The sequence below is a fragment of the Lagopus muta genome, chromosome 2 (assembly GCF_023343835.1).
Source record: "Lagopus muta isolate bLagMut1 chromosome 2, bLagMut1 primary, whole genome shotgun sequence".
Lineage (NCBI taxonomy): Eukaryota > Metazoa > Chordata > Aves > Galliformes > Phasianidae > Lagopus > Lagopus muta.
The window spans coordinates 78,517,585-78,538,942 of NC_064434.1; the positions used below are offsets into that span (position 1 = coordinate 78,517,585).

General features: G+C 39.7%; 1 protein-coding gene and 1 long non-coding RNA gene across 2 annotated transcripts in view; one reads left to right on the forward strand and one right to left on the reverse strand.

The window, feature by feature from the left end:
- Window positions 1-18,487, reverse strand: part of RMDN2 (regulator of microtubule dynamics 2) — a 43,699-nt gene extending 25,212 nt beyond the window's left edge. Inside the window, exons 1-5 of the mRNA XM_048937707.1 lie at window positions 18,157-18,487; window positions 17,188-17,660; window positions 11,324-11,513; window positions 10,296-10,398; window positions 8,181-8,241 (exon numbers count right to left, since the gene is read on the reverse strand). Coding sequence (XP_048793664.1) covers window positions 8,181-8,241; window positions 10,296-10,398; window positions 11,324-11,513; window positions 17,188-17,642 — 809 coding nt within the window. The 5' untranslated portion in view covers window positions 17,643-17,660; window positions 18,157-18,487. The remainder of the gene's footprint in view (window positions 1-8,180; window positions 8,242-10,295; window positions 10,399-11,323; window positions 11,514-17,187; window positions 17,661-18,156) is intronic.
- Window positions 18,488-18,560: 73 nt separating this feature from the next.
- Window positions 18,561-19,119, forward strand: LOC125689926 (uncharacterized). Its single transcript, XR_007375456.1, has 2 exons — window positions 18,561-18,674; window positions 18,795-19,119. It is a non-coding gene; the product is annotated as an uncharacterized LOC125689926 (long non-coding RNA).
- The last annotated feature ends 2,239 nt before the right edge of the window (window positions 19,120-21,358 follow it).

Consider the following 21,358-nt stretch of genomic DNA (forward strand, 5'->3'; position numbering starts at 1 on the left):
ACTGCAATCTGTATGGCACACAGTGTTTAAAGGATTACTAAACATCAGCTTTCTTTAATTTCTTTATATAATGTAATTATTCAAGCTTCAATGAGTCCTCATTAAAACATCACTGCCAGCATAACTAAATAAATCATTTTATTGCTCAGAGCCATACCTAGTGGTGTTTAATTTAGCAATATTCATGCTGCAAGTTATTGCTCTTTTGGTCGGCTGACGTTCCCAGGGACAGCATAGCAGTTAACACAGCACAGGAGTTATTTGTGAGCTCCAGGCAGCTGTCAAACCCCTCTGGGAGGACATGAGCTGCCACTGGGGAGCACTGAGCAGAGCCCCACTCATGGCACCGCCGCCTCTGACAGCAGGAGCTGCACAGGGAGTGTTTCGTATGGGAAAGAGTGAGGAGGGTGGGAACAAGCAAGGTGGGGTCAGGAAAGTTCAGGTATTTAGAAAGAGGGGGAAGGCACCGAAACATTTATTAGGCTTAAGTAACTCAGGCAACATTTCCCCTATTCCCTTTACTCATTAAGTGCTAATCAGATAAACTCAGCATACCATAGCTAAACGGATTGCTGCTACAAAAGAAAACAATGAAAAGCGAACAGCTAATCCAGCACCTTGCAGTATTTCCCTGTCTGTGCGTGACAAGAAAGAGGGCCTTAGTTTAAACCAGTTCAAAGAAAAACTTCTACTTACAGCTCAAATCTCCGGGGAGGGAAATCCGAGCAACATTCATAACGAATGAAAAATAAGCTGACCTACCCACTTTAAAAGCGTGAAAATGTGTTTCACATATATTCGTAGCCTTTTTTTCCCTCCTTTTCCTATCTCATATTTCTAAACTGGGACAGACAATAAATTAGTATAAATCAATTATTAAATGTTTAGAGTTGAAACTCAATTGCATTTCAGAGATTCATCTGGGGAAAGGGGGGGGTTGGTGGTTACTTTTTGCCAGGAAAAAATTCTTTTGACACCTCAAATAATTTTCAGAGTTTAAGAAAACAAGCCTAGGAAAGGCAAAATTTTTATTGCACTGATCCAAGCATCAACGATAGCGTTAAGACACCGATCAGTGAAAACTAGGAACTGACCACATTCGCATCGGTGCGTTCCTTACCATTAGCCCGAGCATTGCCTTTCAGGCCCCCCGCTGCAGCCGATGGCCGCAGAGCCTTCAGCGCTGGCCCCATCTGGTGGAGACGCGCGGAACTGCGGCTAACGCCCGGCCCGCGGGTACCGCCAGCTCTGGGCACCTTCGCTGCTTTTGAAAAACTTATGGGGAAAAATAATACTAATTTTTAAAAAATCACATAATAATAATGAAAATAATAATAATGAGCAAATATCTTATGAAATGAGTAAAATATGTCTTCTGCAAGCCAGAGCTGTTTGCTCACAATCACTGGCAATCATGTGAACTTTAAGAATAGCAAGGATGGGGCAGCCAGGAATCTATGCACAGACAGGGGGATGAGAGGTTGGAGAGCAGCTCTGTAGAAAGGGATCTGGGGGTTCTGACTGATGGAAGCAGAATCTAAGGCAGCAGTGTGCCCTGCCAGCTCAATGCGCCAACTGTACCCTGGGGTGCAGCAGCCCAGCACTGCCACTGAACGAGGAGAGGGGCTGTCCCACTGCTGTGCACTGCGCAACCGCACCTCCAGAACTGGGTGTGGGTTGGGTGCCACGACATAAAAAGGGCATAAACATATTGAAGAGTATCCAAAAGAGAGCTGCAAAGATGGTGAAGAGTCTGGAGGGCAAGGTGCGTGAGGAGCAGCGGGGTTGGCTCAGCCCAGAGCAGAGGAGCTGAGGGGAAGCCTGATGGTGGCTGCAGCTCCTCACAGGGAGCGCAGGGGCGGCGCTGAGCTCTGTATGACAGCAACGGGCCTGAGGGAACGGCATGGAGCTGCGTCAGGAGAGGGTTCTTCACCACAGAGTGGTGGGCATGGAACAGGGGGCAGTGGGCACAGATCAAGATGAATTCACGTTTTCCTTTCTGTCACTCCAAAATCTCTATACCTATTCAGACAACATAAAACTGTATAGTGCATGCCTGCTGCAAAAGAACCAGCAGGAGGCAGATCCAGCAAGTTTTATCAAACACGTTTGCAAGCAAGCAGAATTTTAATAAAGATAACACAGAGAACTGATACTAGCAGTTTAGCTCTGGCAACCACCGCTATTCCAAACAAAACCAATATATATAGCAAAGCTTTAAGATCTTGAGTCAAATGCCACATTCGAGCATTCAAAATCCTATCTTACTCCTTGGCCATAGTCTTCCTGCCATACTTGCTTCACTCACTGACATACTCTGACCATCTGCAATCAAGCCATACCCAAAGGCTCACTTTTGAATCTGACTTCAACACAGTATCACTTTCCATTGAATTGCATAGGGCTTTTTGCAACTTATATTACTGCTTGCGATTCCTGCTCCATTACTCTTCCAGAGATCATAGTTTGACATCACTTTCCTACACTGACACATCATTGTAAAAACGTATCTTCTAAGCTTTTAAGGAAAAAAAATAATAATTCAGTTTGCTGTCTCTACCCTAGTGGGAAAGGTATAGATACAGAAGTAGAGTTACGAATGTGAAAGACCACCAACATCCAAAGTAAAATGTGCCAAGGTGCTAAGTGAAGTGCTTAGCTTCTCAGTTGTTGGGTGTTGGGTTTTTGGTTTTTTTGTGGATTTTTTTGGTTGCACTGTTGGTTGTTGTTTTTTGTTTTTTTTTTTCCCCCCTGCTTGTTTGTTTTTAACTTGGAATGCATCTAAGCCTTGCAAAAATTGGCAGAAAAATAGTTTTCATATTAAAAATTTACCAGAGCACTGAAGCTGAGCTCCAGGAAAATATCAAATGCTGCATATGCTGGGATAAAGTGACACTAGAAAATACATGGGAAACAAATCCATGCTTTGGTAAAAGAAAAGAAAACAAAACAAAAACAACACATGAACATAAGAACACTTAAGAATTCTGGGTTCATAAATTACCACAACACATACAACATATTCAAGCGAGGAAAAATGTTGCTGCTAAGGGATATTCACAGAAGTTCATCAACAGAACACAGCTATGCCATGCTTTGCATTTCTGAGGCTGCAGAACCCACAACTAAACTGTGTTCTAGAAATTTAACTTTTGCTTTTGTAACTGACATTGCTAAACCTTGCAGTTGCAAGTATGATCTTGAAAAAATTAACAGGGTCTTCACAAGTCTGGAAATAAAGTGAAGCAATAGCTTTTTGGGGTAGTAATACAACCATCCTTGACAGAAAGTTAATAAGCATTGCTTGGTTGCCAGTGTTATTTTCCCTGTGACTGGGCAAGAAGCTTCTAGTAAATACAGTTCAAGCTCACCTCAATTGCACTGGCTGCAACATTTCATCTAAGCACCACAACTTCAAGGCCCTTATCCCAGGGCATGCATCATGCTCCTCCTCACAGGTTAGTGGCTTAGGAAAAACTCAGTGACCTGCAACGGGCCTATGCTGACTTCTTCATTCACACTCCTTCACAACTTGAGTAGTCAGTACAAGCTGAACGAAGCAACAAACCATGAACAGTATTTACTCTGTCTCTCTCTGGGGTAGTCAAACAAAGAGTAACACCTCACAGCTAGTTTTTCTTTTCCAGTGTTACCATTCGAGTTTTAAAACAAAAACAGTTTTATTTCTCAAGCAGCGACGATTTGATCTCACTGGCAGCGCAATATTAAGAGTGATCACGTTTTCAAATATCTGGATTCAGATATGAAAATTATTTGCATCTGGAAAAGTTCATTACTAAAACTGATTGTTTCAAGATATGTTGCTCTTTTTGTTCTGCTAACATTCCATAAAATTTTGCTTAAACCTAGTATTAGTAATTTGTAAGTGCTCTGATCAGCAAGCCAGATATTCTCATTTCTGACATATCTTATGATACAGTTTCATGAAACAATGCAGATGACCTACTAAGAAGTTAGACAACATTACCTATTTTCATCCAAAGCATGTCTGAAAAGTAAGGAAGGATATCAGAACTCTAAGCATACACGAGCAAGGGTTTAACTGACAAACCATTACACTAAATCCTCCTGGTGCAGACAAAAGAGATATTTTGTTTTCCAGACAGTTTATAGCAGTTCCACAGCGCAAGAAAAACCTGCTCTGGAAACGGGATGCTTTCACCAGCATAGCTTTGCCTACACTAGGGCTTTTCTGAACAGTTATGTCAGTCAGGGTGTGATCAAAACACCTTTATGCTGTAAATGGAGCTTTCAAACAACAGGACTAAATTTCAAAAACAAACTTCCTGAGAGGTCTATTGTCCTACTTCTTGCTACACCATAAAAAGAGTGCCAGGCTATATGAATTTCTATGGAAGTTATTATGAAACTACATTCAAGAGCACAGCAGCAAATGATCCTTTCTGATGCAGAGGAAAGAAAGGAAGTAATTTTAAGGACTAATTCAGTTCCAGCAAGATATTCTCTACTGAATTAAAAATCAAAAAGGAACTGGCCCTAAAAGTTAAAAGAGCTCACAGCTGAAGTGGGGATATTGGATGGGTGTAAAAGAATAGCACACAATTACAGACATACATGAGAAATTCTAAATACAAACTGAATTTCAACTTGAAAGATACATACAAAATAAAATAGCTGAAGGGAAAGAAACATGAGAAAGAAAATACAGAACAATTAGCAGTGAGAAAAAAATAGTCAATAGAGCCCCTGTTCAATTCACAGGATTCCTGCCTAGGCTCAGGTGCCCAGGTTTGATGTCACTTCCACGTTATTTCTTCATGCAGCCTTGCAGTATTTAAAAGGGGATTATAAAAAGGAGAGGAATCAACTTTTTACTCAAGTAGATAGTCACAGGACAAGGGGGAATGGTTTTAAGCTCAAGGAGGGAAGGTTTCGATCAGATGTTAGGGGGAAGTTCTTTATTGAGAGAGTGGTGAGGTGTTGGAACAGTTGGAACAGGCTGCACAGAGAGGCTGTGGATGCCCCATCCCTGGAGATGTTCAAGGCCAGGTTGGATGGGGCCCTGGGCAGCCTGGTCTAGTACCAGATCTGGAGGTTGGTGGCCTTGCCTGTGTTAGGGGTTTGGAACTTGATGATCTCTGGGGTTCCTTCCAACCCAATTCTATGATTCTATTGTCTTAATTGTATTGCACTGTTTGCTGTTCACACACTGTCTTGTCTGTTTATTATTTTAGGCAAAATTCTGTTTGCATACAGTTTTGAGAGCCCAGTTCATTCTGGAAAGATTTCCTGAGCCCTCCTTTCCTGTTCATGGTGATTAACGTGTAAAATACTGTTTATATGAATTTGCATCAGCCAGACCCAACCAAAGCAGATCTGAGATGGCTGACAATCAAGTTCTCTTGAATAATGGAGAAAATCCCAGCAGAAAAGAAAAAGAAAAATCAGTTCTTATTCAGAAAGAGAAGAACAGGACAGAGGCTACAGACAAGCCGGCAAACATATCTGAGATAACTGCTTGGTATGCTTTGGACTTACAGAAAAAACGTTAACACAAGTTTGTTATGAATAAAGACTATCACACAAAAGCATTTTATTTTTTTCCTGACAAGATAAAGTGTTATTAGAGGAATGCAACAAATGGGGTATGGCTTGACCTCAGGATAACCTTTGACTTTGTCCCACATGACATTCATCATAATCTAGCCATGAAAATATTGTTTAAATAGTTGCAGAATCATCAGTAAGTAGTTGCACAGTCATTAAAGGTATTCCACAGAATTTTGTCCTGGATCCATTACCTTCTAATAATTTCATTAATGAAACAAAACAAAACAAACAAAAAAAACAAACTTTAAAAATAAATTTGTATACTGAGAGAGGACGATGCAAGCATTTGTACCCCCAGCGGCTCAATAAACCAGAGAAATGGGCTGAAATCAACATGAAATCTATGAAACTTACTGAAAGCACTCTACTGAGGAAACAACACAGTTATGAAACAAATCCATTGCTGGTTAAGTAGTGACACAGAAGAAGAGAATATACAGAGACCACGGTCTGAGAGTTAGCAGGCTAGACAAAAAAATACAACTGTCCTTCTGGAACATATCAGCAGGAAAGTTGACTCCATTCAGAGCTTCAGCTAGAGCCATATATCCAGTATGGACACTACACTTAAAAAAAAAATAATATACATATATATATATATGTATATGTTTCAAACCAGAAAGACTTAGAAAAGAAGAAATAAGCTGATAAAGTAGGGGGAAAAAAATGACACTAAGCTATTTAAATTTGCAATGTCTGCATATATCACTAGAAAGGCACCACTTCAACAAGTAATAAAATCTTCATATCCATTTGCAACCCGTGTACAAAAAGCATGATAACTATAAACCATGCCAAAATCCCTTGCCTCTAACAAAAAGCAGTAGTTTACAAAACAGAAAATACTCAAGTAAAGACTCTCAAATAGGTTTTCTCAACTAACCTCTGGAACATGTCTCTTTACACTCACAATTCTTCCCTTGCTTGATGTGCCTGCCAGTACAGGATCTCACATCTGAAGTCAACAGACCACCTACATCTCCCTCAACAACATACAAGCTTTTGTCAGTATAGTTTCTGCCAGTTGAAGTTGAGTTTATACATCCTGCCAATCTCTCAGGATGGTGGCAAGAAATGGGCAATCATACATTTGTGAGATTTTGTGGTTGTTTATATGCATAGCTCTAGCTGAAGGGAATACAGCATCGTTACTCAGAGCAAGTGGCCATGGCCGTGGTCAGCCTAACAGCAGAGATGGCTGCAAATTATTGTCAGCAGGTATTCAAGCTACAGTGGCTTCATACCATCTTGCACTAAACAGTGATGCTCAAATGATCCTCTTCCATTAGTTCTGCTGCTGCAGTATCAAACTCCAGCAGATAGGCAGTAACAGGCAGCTGAGAACAGCCAAAAGCAAAAGCTTTATCCTAAACTGCACATTACAGATGCTGTCATTATTTGTTACAAGGGACCAGAGAGAGAAAATGCAGATCTCCATGAAGGTGAGAGCCAGCCTGAAATTCCCACAGTGCACCACTTCCAGCACCCCGCTGTTACATAGTGGGTATTTTGGTCACTAGTTGCTATAAACCCAAGGGAAGAAAAAAGAAGACATGCAGCAATGCTCACAGCAATGCAACACAAAACCATAACACAGCCATCTCTGAAGCTCAGAAATAGTGAGATACCAAGCCTAAGAGTCACCTACTTAAATGAAATCATGTGTATCTAACTAAGTAGTTAACCTGAGGAGAAATTATTGTCACTCTAACTCAGGTGGGTAAAATGAACTCAGATAAACCATGCTCCACAAGTGGCTACTTCTTTTTAGACAGCCTGAAATAACAGGATTAGGTTTAGATACTTGAATGTTATGTGAATTCCCAAATTAAGTACGTGAGGATAAAATTAATTACAAACATAGAAGCTAAAATGGAAAGGAAAAGCTAAGAATACTAGAAAAGAAAATAGGAATTCAGTGACATTGATTAAGAAAATAGCAATGTGAGGACCCATTACCAGAACTCAGTAGAATGATCTTTTAACTGATAATGATGATCAGATAAGAACCATTCACATTTGCAAAGATCTTTTAATTACAAGAAAGGTCTATGAAATTTAGCCAAGTGCCAAGCTTGGAGGAAAATTATACAATAAAGCAAAATCTGAGAAGTCATTTGAAATTTTTATAGTACTCCTATTGTCTAATTATTGGAGTTTAGCTGATCAAAATTTTGGAGAATGCTTACTTTTCATAAAGGTAAAGACAAAGTCTGAGGCCAAATGACATTTTTTGAGAAGAGCTGAGAGAGGAAGTAAATTGAAAACTATAGTTTTTCTGAGCAATAATATACTGACTGAAGCAAATACTCCCACCTACGTTTCACAGCAGTTATTAAAGCATGGTTAGTGAGTTGTCTCACATGCTATCATAAGTGCTGCACGGAATATTTCAATGCAATTATGTAACTACAACTAATACTAAATGACTTCCATAAAAACTACGAAAAATATTAAAGAATATTTTATGAAATTTATATCCAGCTCCACCATAATGTGGATACTTCTTTATAGCCAAAGGCAGCTGTCTCTTGCATTGGATTTGATAAATACATTTAATTATGCAAAAATTAGTTTTCCAAACTTACCACTGGTGACTCTCAGCACTCATGGCATCCAACTGGACAGCCTTTTCAGCTTTAGCCTTTCCTGTAACAGAAATACAATATATTAAAAGATTTGTTATACTCTTCTACATCTTTGGCAAGTACCAAGAACTAAGCAATCAGAAATACCCTGGCTGTAAGGAAATTCAAAATTATCTTGCAAATATAGGTAGACAATCATGGCTTTACACAGTTTGCACTTATATCTATGCACTCAGACCCCAATTAAATGATTGCAACTTTATTATTTTTTTGTTAATCCATTTTATCAAGTCAGATGCAACTGAATCAGAGATGGACTAGATTGGACTGTTGAAGGAGGCAGTGTTATTTCTAAGACCTTTGAAAGTAGGTTAGATAAGCACACCTGTCAGAATAAACAGCAGAGCTGCTTCCTTCCTTGGGTACAGGGATTAGCTAGTTGAAGTTCCTTTCCAGTACAAAGTCTTCCATTATGTTCTGCTTTTAACTGAATAAAGATGACAGAAAGTGGCCTGATCAAACCCACGCACCCAGATGAGATGCTTGCCTCTTTGCACTGTTTCAGCTGCAACCAATTAAGCCACACTGACATTTCTGTATTACGAGTTAACTTCATAAAAACAAAGAGCAGCATACACAGTCCTCTAACCCAGTGGAATGAAAAAACACAAAACTACTGCCAGCTCCCCTGCAGTCTCAATCCTTCTGCATCACTTCCAAAAACAGAGATGAAAAGGGCTGCCACCACCCACCCCTTCGTGAGAATGAGCCAGAGGAGGCTGATTATCCAAGACCTAATCCTTGTGTCATTCCTTCTCACTCCCTGACTTTTGCTATGCCGTTATCTTCCATCAGGAGAGGCTACAACTAGTCATTGGTAAAAGTAAAAATCCAACAATAGAGATCCCTGTTGTAAAGTAGTTTGTGTTATAATCCTCACAGCAACTTCCACATAAAGAAGCCAGACTGCTACTAAACCAAGGACAGCAACAATTAAATAGTTAAGAAAGCACAAGTCTTTATGATGAAAGCACAGGAACAAAAAGATAAGGTCGGGGACCTTGGGATATGCCTATGTTGGCTACAGAATGAGTAATAACAGCCCAGGGGCATGACACTGCCTTTAAGGATGACAAATTGCAGCCAAAGTTGCTTTTTCAGTGTTGTCCTTCCTTTTGACAGAAAAAAAAAAATAAATAAACAACCTGCAAAATATTAGAGGAGTCACAAAAGACTGAATTACATGAACTTGAAATACACTTACAAAACCTTACTTTGTTGCAGCAAAAAGGGAGAGGCAATGGAGAAATAAAGGATAGAGAGGCATTCCCAGATACAAAGAGATTGCCATAAGAACGAAGTGGAAAGACTGAAGGAGGGTGATACAGGTAGAAAAGAAGTAGGCTTTATTGTAGTCAAGAGCAGAAGGTCCAATACAAGAAGGGAAACAAATACTGTCCTTCTTGCCAATATAAAGCAAGACTGCAAAAGAAAGAGAAGTGCTTTTAAAAGCAATGAAGAAAAAAAAGGCGTGAAGAACACTGGAAAATTGCTATGGCTGAGCTATCAAACAGGATACATGGGAAGGGACACCTGGAAGCAACATCTTAAATTGTCATACATGGGAACCTTGAAAAAACATCAACAAGATACAATTTTATCCCCAGTACCATCATAAAGGAAACTGCTGATTTGCAGTTACTTTGCCTCAGAAAAACAAGCCTTGAGCTTGCTTTTCTTCTCTCTCTCCCAAAGGTGTAATTAAGAAACTGTGCTGAAATATTTTTCATATTCTTTCATTTTAAAATCATTATTTTATATTCTGCTTCCATCTGATTCTCATCAAAATGAAGATTTTTAAGGCATCACCAATAGCCAACAGACTTAAATTGTGACCAAGACTTTTTATACACCACTTTTTTTATATCTCCAGAGAAGAAAGAATGGACTGAAGTTGTACAACATGATGGGTTTTGTGCAAAATATTTTTATTACAGTACAAATGTTCTCACTTATTAGATTGGACATTGTTTGGATAGGAAAACATTACAAGGTTCAAAGCGTGTTTTACTACATTCAGAAGAAGTTGGACATGAGCATTTTTCATCTACTTACCGTCAGACACATATTTTTTCTTTTCCTCAGCATCAGTAGCCATCTCAAACATATCTCCGTAAGCACGTGCAAATCTCCAAAGAAAGTCCACACAGTTTTCATACTGAAAGTAGAAAACAGCTTAGAATCAGATCAGATTGGAATTTACACAGTTTCCTTTAACAACACTTAGAGTGGGTAAGACAAACACGGCATAAATATTTGGTTATTTTACATCCTTTTATACTACTTTCAATTTACACGAGAACCAGAGATCAACTTCTCACTGCCAAAGGAGAAAAGTACTTTGGAAATACTTCAGACAAGCTAAAGAGGCTTTATTTCAAAACCCAGTTTTAAAGTTCTTTTGTTTTTAAATTAAAAATATAAATGTAACGCCATAAAATCCAACAGATTCCTGAATTATGTGATGTATGCTTTCCTTAGATTTGAAATGAGCATCAAATTCACTTGCAAGTAGCATTTCATCAACTTGCCTGGGTATTCCAATACATAAAGAAAATGTAATCAGAACTAATTATGAAATTGATACACTGAATGGAGTGCTACCTGGCAAACATTTTGGAATTTTATTAAGAGTTAAACAAGCACGCAGTAAAGCCATCAAAGGAAAAGCACACGTGAAGATTACCATAAAGGTATAAGCAGAGTACAGGCTCATAGTTTGATTTCTTCAGAACACTTGGTCTGGTTAATACCTTATTCCATAGGACTTTCTCACACAGGCCATTCTAAAACCAGCAAAAAAAGTTTCATTTACCCAGGAAAAAAGCCCACAGTATCTTTCTTTATTGTACACAAAAATACAAAACCAAACAAAATCTCTAAATTTTTGAGCCTAGATGGGATATAATACAACAAAACTTTCATCCCACCCAACATGAATATTGGTGCCACCTTGGAATATTTTATTTTTCAATATATTTTCAAAGTAAATATGAAATTCCTGTGTGCATTTTAACACTGGCATTAAGGAAGTTCCCAGAGGTAGTGCTAAACATAAGTTAATAGCAATGTAACACTAATACCTTGGCTTCTTTCTCAAGTAGTAGTTTGAAGCTCTCCTTTTTGTCATCCTCTGAACCCTTGTACAAACTGTCCACCTCCTGTAGAAGATTAAATAATTCATCTTCTGGCTGCACAGTGGTATCAGGTGACTTCTTACAGCCCTTCTCTTCCTCAGAGTCTCCTTCAGTATCAGTATGAGCTGTAAGGTAACTAAAAATCACAGAAAATAATAACTATATTTTCTAAAAATATTGGCAATTCATTGTGAAATTAAAATGCAAAAGATTCAGTGCAATTTATTCCATTTGTCCAGACTGAAATGTTTTTATTCATGAAATCAAGCTTATAATTATTACAGAACTTTTATCTCCAAAAGAACAGCACAGCCATAATTTCAAATTGTCCTGCCTAATCCTACATTCAAAAAATTTAGAGACATATTAGAAACATGTGTCCTTGTGCTTCAAATGCACAACACTTTAAATCACTAATGTTTACTATGACATTCTCTGCAACTCTGAACACTTTGCAGACCTGAATCTCTTCAACTCTTTACCTCAATTTCTCTCTATTTTGAAATGGGGATGAGCTTAATAACCACAGCAGAAGTGCTGTAAGAATCACTTAAAACACAATGTCCTCTTAAACACTTTCAAGATCTAAGTATAAGCGACAATACAAGTAAACAAATTGATAACAGTGATCTTCTGTACATTCTGAAGGTTAGAATATCTGAAACTGGGAAAGATCTTATGGTAATTAGTTATACTCTGTGCAGAAGTACTCAGCACAAGGCAGTCAAGGACAAGGAAATATTTACAAAAGCCATAAATACCACACAGAGATAAGCAGTTGTCCTTACTGTGCAAAGTGCTGAGCATACATTAGGTTCCTCCAGTTTCACATAGGAGGAGCTAAATAGGATTATATTTAAAAAGTAACCACTTTCTCTGTTATGAGTCCCCATCTCACCAGTCAGGCAACCCAGGCAAACTCCTACATTGCACAGGAGCCACGGGGATAAAACAAGAGCAAGATAATTTGGTTAAGTATTAAATACCATTTCAGCATTTTGGCAAACAAGGCACAAGTTTTTTCTGTTTTGTTTCTGATTGCATTTATTTTCCTACTAGCTCTCTGTTCAATCCTTGTCATGGTTGAAACATTTTAAGCACAAAACCATAACACATTAAGAAGGCTATATAGACCTCTAAAAAATAAATAGCTAGGACTTTTCCTATCAATGTGAGTGAGTAAGCTGTTTGAACTGAAGGTAGTTTTATTTTGAGAGCTCTATTTCCAGCCAAAATAAGAGCATAATGGATACTATTGATATAAAACTGTTATAAAAAGAGCTTGATAACCGATTTCAAAAACCAGCTAGCAGGTTTACACATCTGCTCATATCAGAAGAGCAAGCTGCATGTTATGAAGACTATACACTATATACACTATATACACATATACACTATAATAAATGCATATGTGTACAGAAGCAAAGCAAAGATTTATTTCAACACAGTCCAAAGTCTCCTAGAGTTTAAGGGATGATGAAAGTAAACCTTAGAAACAAAGGAAGAACAGTTATTATAGTTTGTTTTCCAAGTCTTTTATGTAACTACTCTAACATCTGCTTTTTCACCTAGTGTTTTATCAGATGATAAACAGAACATGGTTTGATGTGATTGGATTAAGAGCAGCCTCGAGGAGAAGGACTTTATAGTGTTCGTTGATAAGAAATTTGACATGAGCCAAAAGTGTGGACTTGCAGCTCAGAAAGCCAAGTGTATCTTGGGATGCATCAAATAAGAAGTGACCAGCAGGACAAGGGAGGTGATTGTGCCTCTTAAAGTGGGCCCAGGCATGGGGAGCTCAGCACGATAAAGACACAGAGCTGCTGGAGTGGAGGAAGACCATGAAGATGATCAGAGGGCTGGAGCACATCTCCTACGAATACAGGCTGATGGAGCTGGGCTTGTTTCTTCTGGAGAAGGCTCTGTGGAGATCCCAATTCCTTCCACTACCAGCTTACTGGTAGTCTTCCACTACCTAAAGAAGGCCTACAAGAAAGTTGGAGAGAGACTCTTTCTCAGCGAGTGTAGTGACAGGTCAAGCAGTAATGGCTTTAAACTGAAAGAGGGTAGGTTTAGATCAGACATTAAGAAGAAATCATTCATGATGAGGGTGGTGAGGCGCTACAACAGGCTGCACAAAGAAGCTGTGGATGCCTGATCTGTGGAAATGTTCTAGGCCAGGCTGGATGGGGCCGGTGTTCCTGCCCACAGAAAGGGAAGCTGGAACCAGATGACCTTTAGGGTTTCTTTCAACCCGAATCATTCCATGGCTGCACAGCCTTGAAGGTCTTTTCAAACATAGATGATTCTATGAAAAGTGAATATTTACATGTGAAAAATACATTAACCAATACCTGAGAAACTGGAAGAACTTAAAAAAAAATGTCTACACTCACTGCCAACTGTTTTAATCTTTATTACCAATGGATCTTATTTAAAAGAGAACAACAGTGAGTGATAAGAATGTGAGGAGCAATGGTCAGCCAACAGGACTCAGACCACAGAAGACTGTTCAAAGTCCAAAAAGCAAACAGAAACCATGCTGTAGACTCACCACACTGTGCTTAGCTGTTACAAAATCTAGACACATAGTATTGCATTAAAAAAAAAAAAAAAAAAAAAAAAAAAAAAAAAAAAAGCCCACAAAAATAGAAATAGAAAACTGTGATTGAGCTATCTGGTATAAAACACTGCTGTGGTAAACTTGCTCTGCTGGTTCAACAGATTGGATCAACTGGTTGGGTTTGAGGAAACATCTGCCAAACCTGAGTCAGGTCAGCTGAAAACTGCACTGAGAAGAAATGGAAAGGGATAACAAATGAAGAGATACGGGAAGTAATTCTTAGAAGCAGGCCAAGGAAATGTTTTTGTTTTTTTTAGAGTCATACATAAAACATAGGAGGGAAAAGGATTTATGATGTAAATCTTTCTGGTGACTGACATCAAATGTGATCTGAAAAGCCTGGGTGACAGGCTTGTTGAAGACTGGTGCCAAACGTGACACTAGTTTCAATGGTTCATCACTGCTGCACCAGGGATGAAATCTCATTAAAATGGCAAGTGGGATAGAATTAGGGGAAATCTTCCAACCTAAGTTGGAAGGTGATCACCCAGACACAATGTATTTATTTTTAAATGAATGTGCCCTTGTTACACTTTCTCAAATGGTAAAGACTGAGGTGAAGAATAGAAACTGAAACAGTTAAAAGCAGAATGGAGAACAGACTAGATGCAGTGAGCTCTGGAATATTCAGTCAAGGTCTCACTAATTCAGCATATCTTCCAATCAGGGTAGCTTTTATTATGTGAAAAAAATTACAATTTTTTAAATAAAAAGTGCTATTTTTCCACTGAAGGAAATACATAATTTTTGAAAGGCAATAATGCAAAGCTTCTCTCTCCAAGGTGTTGAACATAAACAGTGACACTGGGAACAGACCAGAATAGATCAAAGCAGTGAAGGTCACAGCAGGGAATGCCAGCATCAAATGTTTTTTTGGGGGGGGAGGAGGGGAAGTAACATTAAAAGCTTTCCTGGGAGAAGTTTGCAAACCTGAATCTGGTGTAGTCATTTGGCACAACCTATTCATGTGCCATTTAAAGCCAGAACTGCTTAACACAAGCAAAACCCTACCTTCTAGATCATAAAAATATTGCTGGGGCTGTGAAACACATTGCATGTACTTTACCCTAGATAGAAAACCAGAAGAGAAAAAAAGGAAGTTTAATCTGTAACTAAGAACAACACTATTTCTCTAGTGCACAAGCCAGTAGCTGAATGCATTGCCATGCACAGACTTATCACAGGACAGCATAAAGCAGTGCTCATGGCATTTACACACTTGCAAGCACATGAAATAATGAAGCATATTAACTCAAAAAATGTCTGTGTCTTATTGTCACTTATAGAAAAACTCTCATATAATGTGCATCACCTACACTGAAGTTACTTATGACCTCAGAAAAACCTATATACATCTCAGCTGTATGCAAACCAGGATTATTAACCTATTTCCATTTAAAAGGAGAAGAAAAAGAAACTTACTAAAGTGAAAATAAAATTTTCTTAAGTATAAAGAAGATACATGAAACAATGACACTGAGTAGAAGGTGTTGGAAAAAAATAATCTTCTGCTTTTCAAAAGACATTACAAAACATCATTGAGAAATTACATACCCAAATGACTAATGCTATCTACAACCTTGAATTATCATCCTTCCTTCCAACTGTATGCAAATACTCATCAGACAAGGCCTCTCTTAAGGACACACTCAGTACTCTTTGCACATTATAATCACTTGTGTTGGATCATCCCCTCAATTTCTTCATCACACAGAGCCTGAACGGACAAGTTTCCTTGGTTAGTTCCCAAACAGCAATGCATCACACCTGACAAGATGTAATGATCTCAGTGTCAGGTGTGGAATGACAACTATACTGTGTGTGTGAACCTAATTATTTGTTAACTGGTGCTTTAGACTTATCTACATCTCCAAGTATTTTATGCTCAGTATAAAGGCCTCTGCAAACCAACCAAAATATAAAACAGTGTGAAAAACTACAGAACTTGAAATGTTTGTACATAACAAGAAGAGGAAATGCCTTTGACAACCATTGCCAATAATGAATGTTCAAAGTGAAAAAAGGGTAACAACTGATTTGTAAAGAACTGATAGTTCTCAGAATATGCTATCAAAATAAAAGCAAGAGGGCTGGGATGCAACAAAAGAAAAGATTCTGCCCATGGGAACTGAAAATACAGATGGAGGAACTCTTCAAAAACAAAATTTCATTAATTACTATGTGCAGCACATTGTTGTCTTCAGACTATTATTGTTAATTTATACATCATTAGAGAAAAAAGTTACTCAAGATGGACAATTTACAGGCATCATGCTGCTTATGATATGTATGTAAAACAGTGAGGAGATGTTAACCAGAAAACAGCTGCTATAAATACACACTGAATAAACTGCATGTAAATTTATGACCTATAATAGCAAAACAAAGATGTAATTTCAAGGGGGTAAGGTCATCACTATTCTCACATTACTACTGTAGGGTGTATTAGGCAACAGATGAAATTATAGAACTACAGTTTCTCTCCTGAGGAACTCCAGGTACATCTCATCCTTCAGCATGTTCCCCAACTGAAGCCTAAAGAAGACTTCATTAACAGCAGTTGGAAAACGAGCTGTGATCAAAACCAGGAACTTTGAACCTTAGTCAGTACCCTGAATCACTCATGATTAATATTAAGCAACCAGGAAACATATACAGTAGCAAATATATATAAACAAGCCTGCCATGTGTACATGCCTTGCATTCAGACATAACTTCCAAAGCATGCAACACCTTTTGGCAGAACACTGTAGCAACTCATCTTTAAGGCTCATAGGAAGAAATAACTAAAAAGACTCCTAAAGTCTGAATGTGCTCTGTCAGAGACTTAAACAAGACTATCTCATTGTTGGAAGTGATTACAAATCACACCATTATCCTGAACTTTGCTTCTCATTGCACAGCTGTGTAGCAATACTGCAGCGGACTGTTGCCAATCACAAGTGTAGCAGTCTGTATTGGACTTCATGTTGGACTAACCACTAACCACAGTGCAGACTTACAGAGGGTCACACAGAGTTTTCTCTGATTTGAAAACAACTAATCTGATCTTTTTCTGCAAAGAGAAATATAAAATATACATAAAACTTTAAAAGGACTACTGTTTAGAACACAAAGCTTCACTTACATAATGATACCATTTGCACTGCATATGAACTACAGCAGAAACAAAATGTGACCAACTCACCCTCCTTCACTTTCCGCCTCTTCAGAGCTGGTAGTTTCTGTTGCACCAGATGCTGCCTCCACTTTCCTCCTCCTTGCTGCTCTGTGTGATGGGCTAGTTCTCTGTGCATCCCCTCTCCCTTGGAGCTCATCTCGAACCAGATCTTCCAGCTTTGGAATAGCTTCTTTCAGAAATTTCACCTCTCTCTTCAGTTCATCCACACTTATTAGCAAGCCGTTCAGTTTTTCAAGTATCTGTAGTTGTCTTCCATGTAAAACCATGACTGCTCCTTGTTCATTATGGGCTTCGTGTTCCAAACCCACAGAATGAAGCTTGTTCCCTACATCTGTGAATGCAGGCATGTGCACGGCTGCACTGGGTTTTCGGGTCTTGTGGTACCAAACCAGGACCAGGCTTATTCCAGCAGTCCCTGCCATTATGCCCAGTATCAATCCTTTATTTTCAAAGTGAGACATTTCTGTGCTGTCCTAAGACTGGGAGACAACAATAACAGGCAGAGTTAAAGACGTTTTCCCACTCTACCCAAACCACCCACTTTGCTTTTAAACCACAAAATGTTAAGGCTAGAATAATCAGTGCACGCTACAGACATGAAGCCACAGCACAACTCCAGCAGCTTCTGCAGTAACAGGCGATGTGCAGTGACAGCAAAAACAAGACAGCTGTGGGCTGTTGTTGGGGACAAGGACGCGCACTTTTGTATCAGCACAGCATCGCGACTTCGCTTACACGGCTCCCCGCAGTTTACGTTGAGTATTTTATTGTTTTTAAAGGCGAGAAACTCGTGGCAACCGGGTTTCTCCCCCTGCCCGGCCACAGACAGCCGTCAGGCCGCAGCGCAGCCCGCCCCGCCCCGCCCGCTGCCCGCCTGCCCCGCACCGAAGCCCCGCGCTCCCCCACTCCCCGCGGCCCGTCCCGACAGGGGGAAGCCGGCAGAGCCAGCCCCGGGCCCGTCGCCCCTCTACATACCGGCGGGGCGCCCCGGCTGCGGGATCACTCCCCGCAGCTCTCCCGCCGCGGCCCAGGGGGCGGCGATACCCGGATTGAGGGGGACGGGCCTCCGCAGCAGCCGGTCGGGCCTCCGGGGTGACGGCCGCTTCCCCTCGGAGGAGGGCGCCGGGCCCGCCCTGCGGCTTGCGGCAGCACCGGCACGGCACAGCGTGTAGGGAGGCGGGCGGCTCTCTGTGCCGGTCGAGGCCTATCCCTGCGAACCCGGCCGGGCCGTTGCTGCCTGAGAGCACCAAGGGGTTCTGCCGGGGAAGCCCGCTGCACCTGCTTGGGTGCTCAGGCGGAGCTGCTGGAGAGCGAATGTACCTGTGAGCGTGTCTCTGTCCGCTCTGCCGGCTGCCGATTGCTACCGACTTAACCTTTGTTACTTCTAGGAATTAGAGAGGCAGTTTATTTCCTCTCCACCTAGTGCTGCAAAGCACAGAGAAACCCTGACCAGCTGTGGGAAGAGGAGCAGCCCTGGCACAAAAGTGTAATAGGTAACTTGGCTGTCTGGGAGCCCAAAGCTGACCGTGTAGTTTGCTGGGGAGCAGGATGTACTGCTCCTGTGTTCCATCTTTTATTTATGACATAGCACCATTATTTCTCCCTTGTGGCAGTATTTCTGGTTCTGCCTCCTGCTCCTGGTTTTGGAAAAAGGACTGCCACAGACAACCTGCTGTGCCCATCCACCTTCCTGAGTGCTTCTGGAGGCCCTTGCACAACATCCTGCCACAAGTGTGGAAACACAAAACTGCTGTTCACTGTGAGGGCCCTGGAAACCTTTAAGGAAACTGTTAAGACTGCACATAAGGAAAGTAACTGCTGGTCAACAGCTGGAGTTCTCCTCAGTCCTATCACTCAGAAAAAAAGGAATACAATGTAGTTTTTTAAAAAGCAAACAAACAAAAAACAAAAAACAAAACAAAAAAAAAAAAACCAAAACATGCTAAAACCAAAAATCACAAAACCATGACATACCTTTATAAGAGTGAACAAGATATCATATAAAAAAACAGCAATAAAATGCCAATCCATGCAGGTATTTTAGTCTGATAGTCTTGTATCTATTTCTCTTTACAAAGATTTCCCTTAAAACAACCATGCCTATCTAATGCTCTGTTAAGAACCTGAGGAAAAAACAAGCCTTCCATGAGGCCAAACTACAGCCTGAGAAAGTCAGAAATCTTTTAATTGAAATAGAAACATTAAACCTATTTCTATATTCCGCAATTTTCCAAGTTACGAACAAGTGTAACCTGTTCATATGTTCATAATTCAAGTTTTGTAAACATCTCAGTTTTACGAAAACTTTACTAAAATAATTTTCAAAGAGTAATTTTTGTTATGATGGAAATAATTGTTTGGAGTTGTGTAATCCATCAGTATTTAAAAATGGGACCAGATTACATGAATCTTCATGCTGATCATATTTCAAATGTTGAGGAGTGGTCATAACATTTTGTTGGATAACCTTTATTTGTATTTTCTCTTTTCAACATCATTTGCCAAAAATCTTTCTCTAAGCCAAGTAAAACAGGAAAGGTTATTTAAAGAGAATTAATTGGAGGACAAACACAGCTGAAGCAGATTATAGATGCAGAAAACAATGTGTTTCCAACCATTTTCTAATGTGGCTTTCTAAAGCCTGTGGCCCATGGTTTTAGAGTAGTCCATTTCTTTTCAAAAATAATAACCAATAAGAACTGCTGTCTGCAGCTGCCATTAGTTTCTCTGGAAGCATCATGACTGTCAAAATCAAGTCACAGGTCATGTCCCAGATTCCTAAATTGCTTTGCACCTGAGGCCACCTTACCAGGCATACCAATCAGAAATTAGAAGTCATTGCATGCATGTAGAAACCTGTCAGAACCCAGCAGCTTTCCAAGCTAGGACCTAAACACTAATTTACCTAGATGCAGTATGTTAAATCAGACTAAATCTTACAATTGGCCTAAGCGGATGCAAGAAACTGTTTGTAGAGAAGCAGTGTTCTTTGCATGTGGATTTTTTCTCATCAGTCAAAATTTGCACCTGAAGTGCTAGTAAATATCCAAGCCCAGCTCACACCTCTTACAAAATGGCTAGCCCAGTGTGCTTTTAGCCTTCCTAAGAAGTCAGAGCTTATGTCTCCAGCTTGTCTGTACTCTGTCCTGTCCAACAGTGCTACAATACTTTATTCACACAGTAGCTCCTGAACCTGTATATTTGCTTCAGTTTTGACAGAAGAAAGAAGTCACGATCCTGCAGTTCCAGCCATGTTAGCAGCTCTGAGGTAAAGAGAGCCTGTTACCATCCTGCCTTCCTCCCACTGTCCCCAGGTGAGCTCAGCACACCAGCACCCAGGCACACCTTCATAAACAGAGCACTGTTTGTATAAAACCGGGCCATGCAGTGGCCTGGTCTTTTGGGATACTCTGAGCTTGGATGGCATTTTCTGTGTGATACTAGAAAAGTTAGTTTACTATTGAGCAACTGCATTCAAAGGGTGAAAGAACCAGTATGTTATAAGTAACCAATGCATGCCATTCCAACTAAGATGTGTATTAATTTACCAGTGTTCTAACTTCTGTATGAAAGCCATTTGTGTTTTTTTCATAACATTTTTGTGGTATTTTTCGTGTTTTTTTTTTTAAAATGCTCTCTCCTCAACAGAAAGTAATTTTGTAACAAACACAGAAACTTGTAATGTGTTAGTAACATTTCATACTCATTATTTCAGCAGTTGTAAGCATATAATCAAACCTTGTTAATAAATCACCAAATATTGTGAAAGTTTAAATACCTTTGACCAGTCTTGCCAACAGCCTGCCAGAAATCCTGCAGTTCTGTCAAGTTGTATTTAACTCTTTCCAAACCATTTGCTATAAAAAATAACCAAAATTTTGCCTTACCTCAAAGGGAAGGGAAGCATTCATTGTCAGACTTCACAATATTTTCTGTTGCTCTTGCCATCAGCAGCTGTCCAGTGCTCTTAATAAAAAATAATGAATTGGACTTCAAAGAGGATCAGTAACAGCATACTGGTATTATCTGTTTTCTTCAAATAAAGATACAGTGCTTGGCATAGTTCCCAAGGAGGTGAGCTACTGTAATTGCAACGTCTTTAAGCCTACATGTGTACAAATATAACCCAACAACCATAAACACACTGCTCCTGCTTCTTTGTGTCTGTCTTCATCCC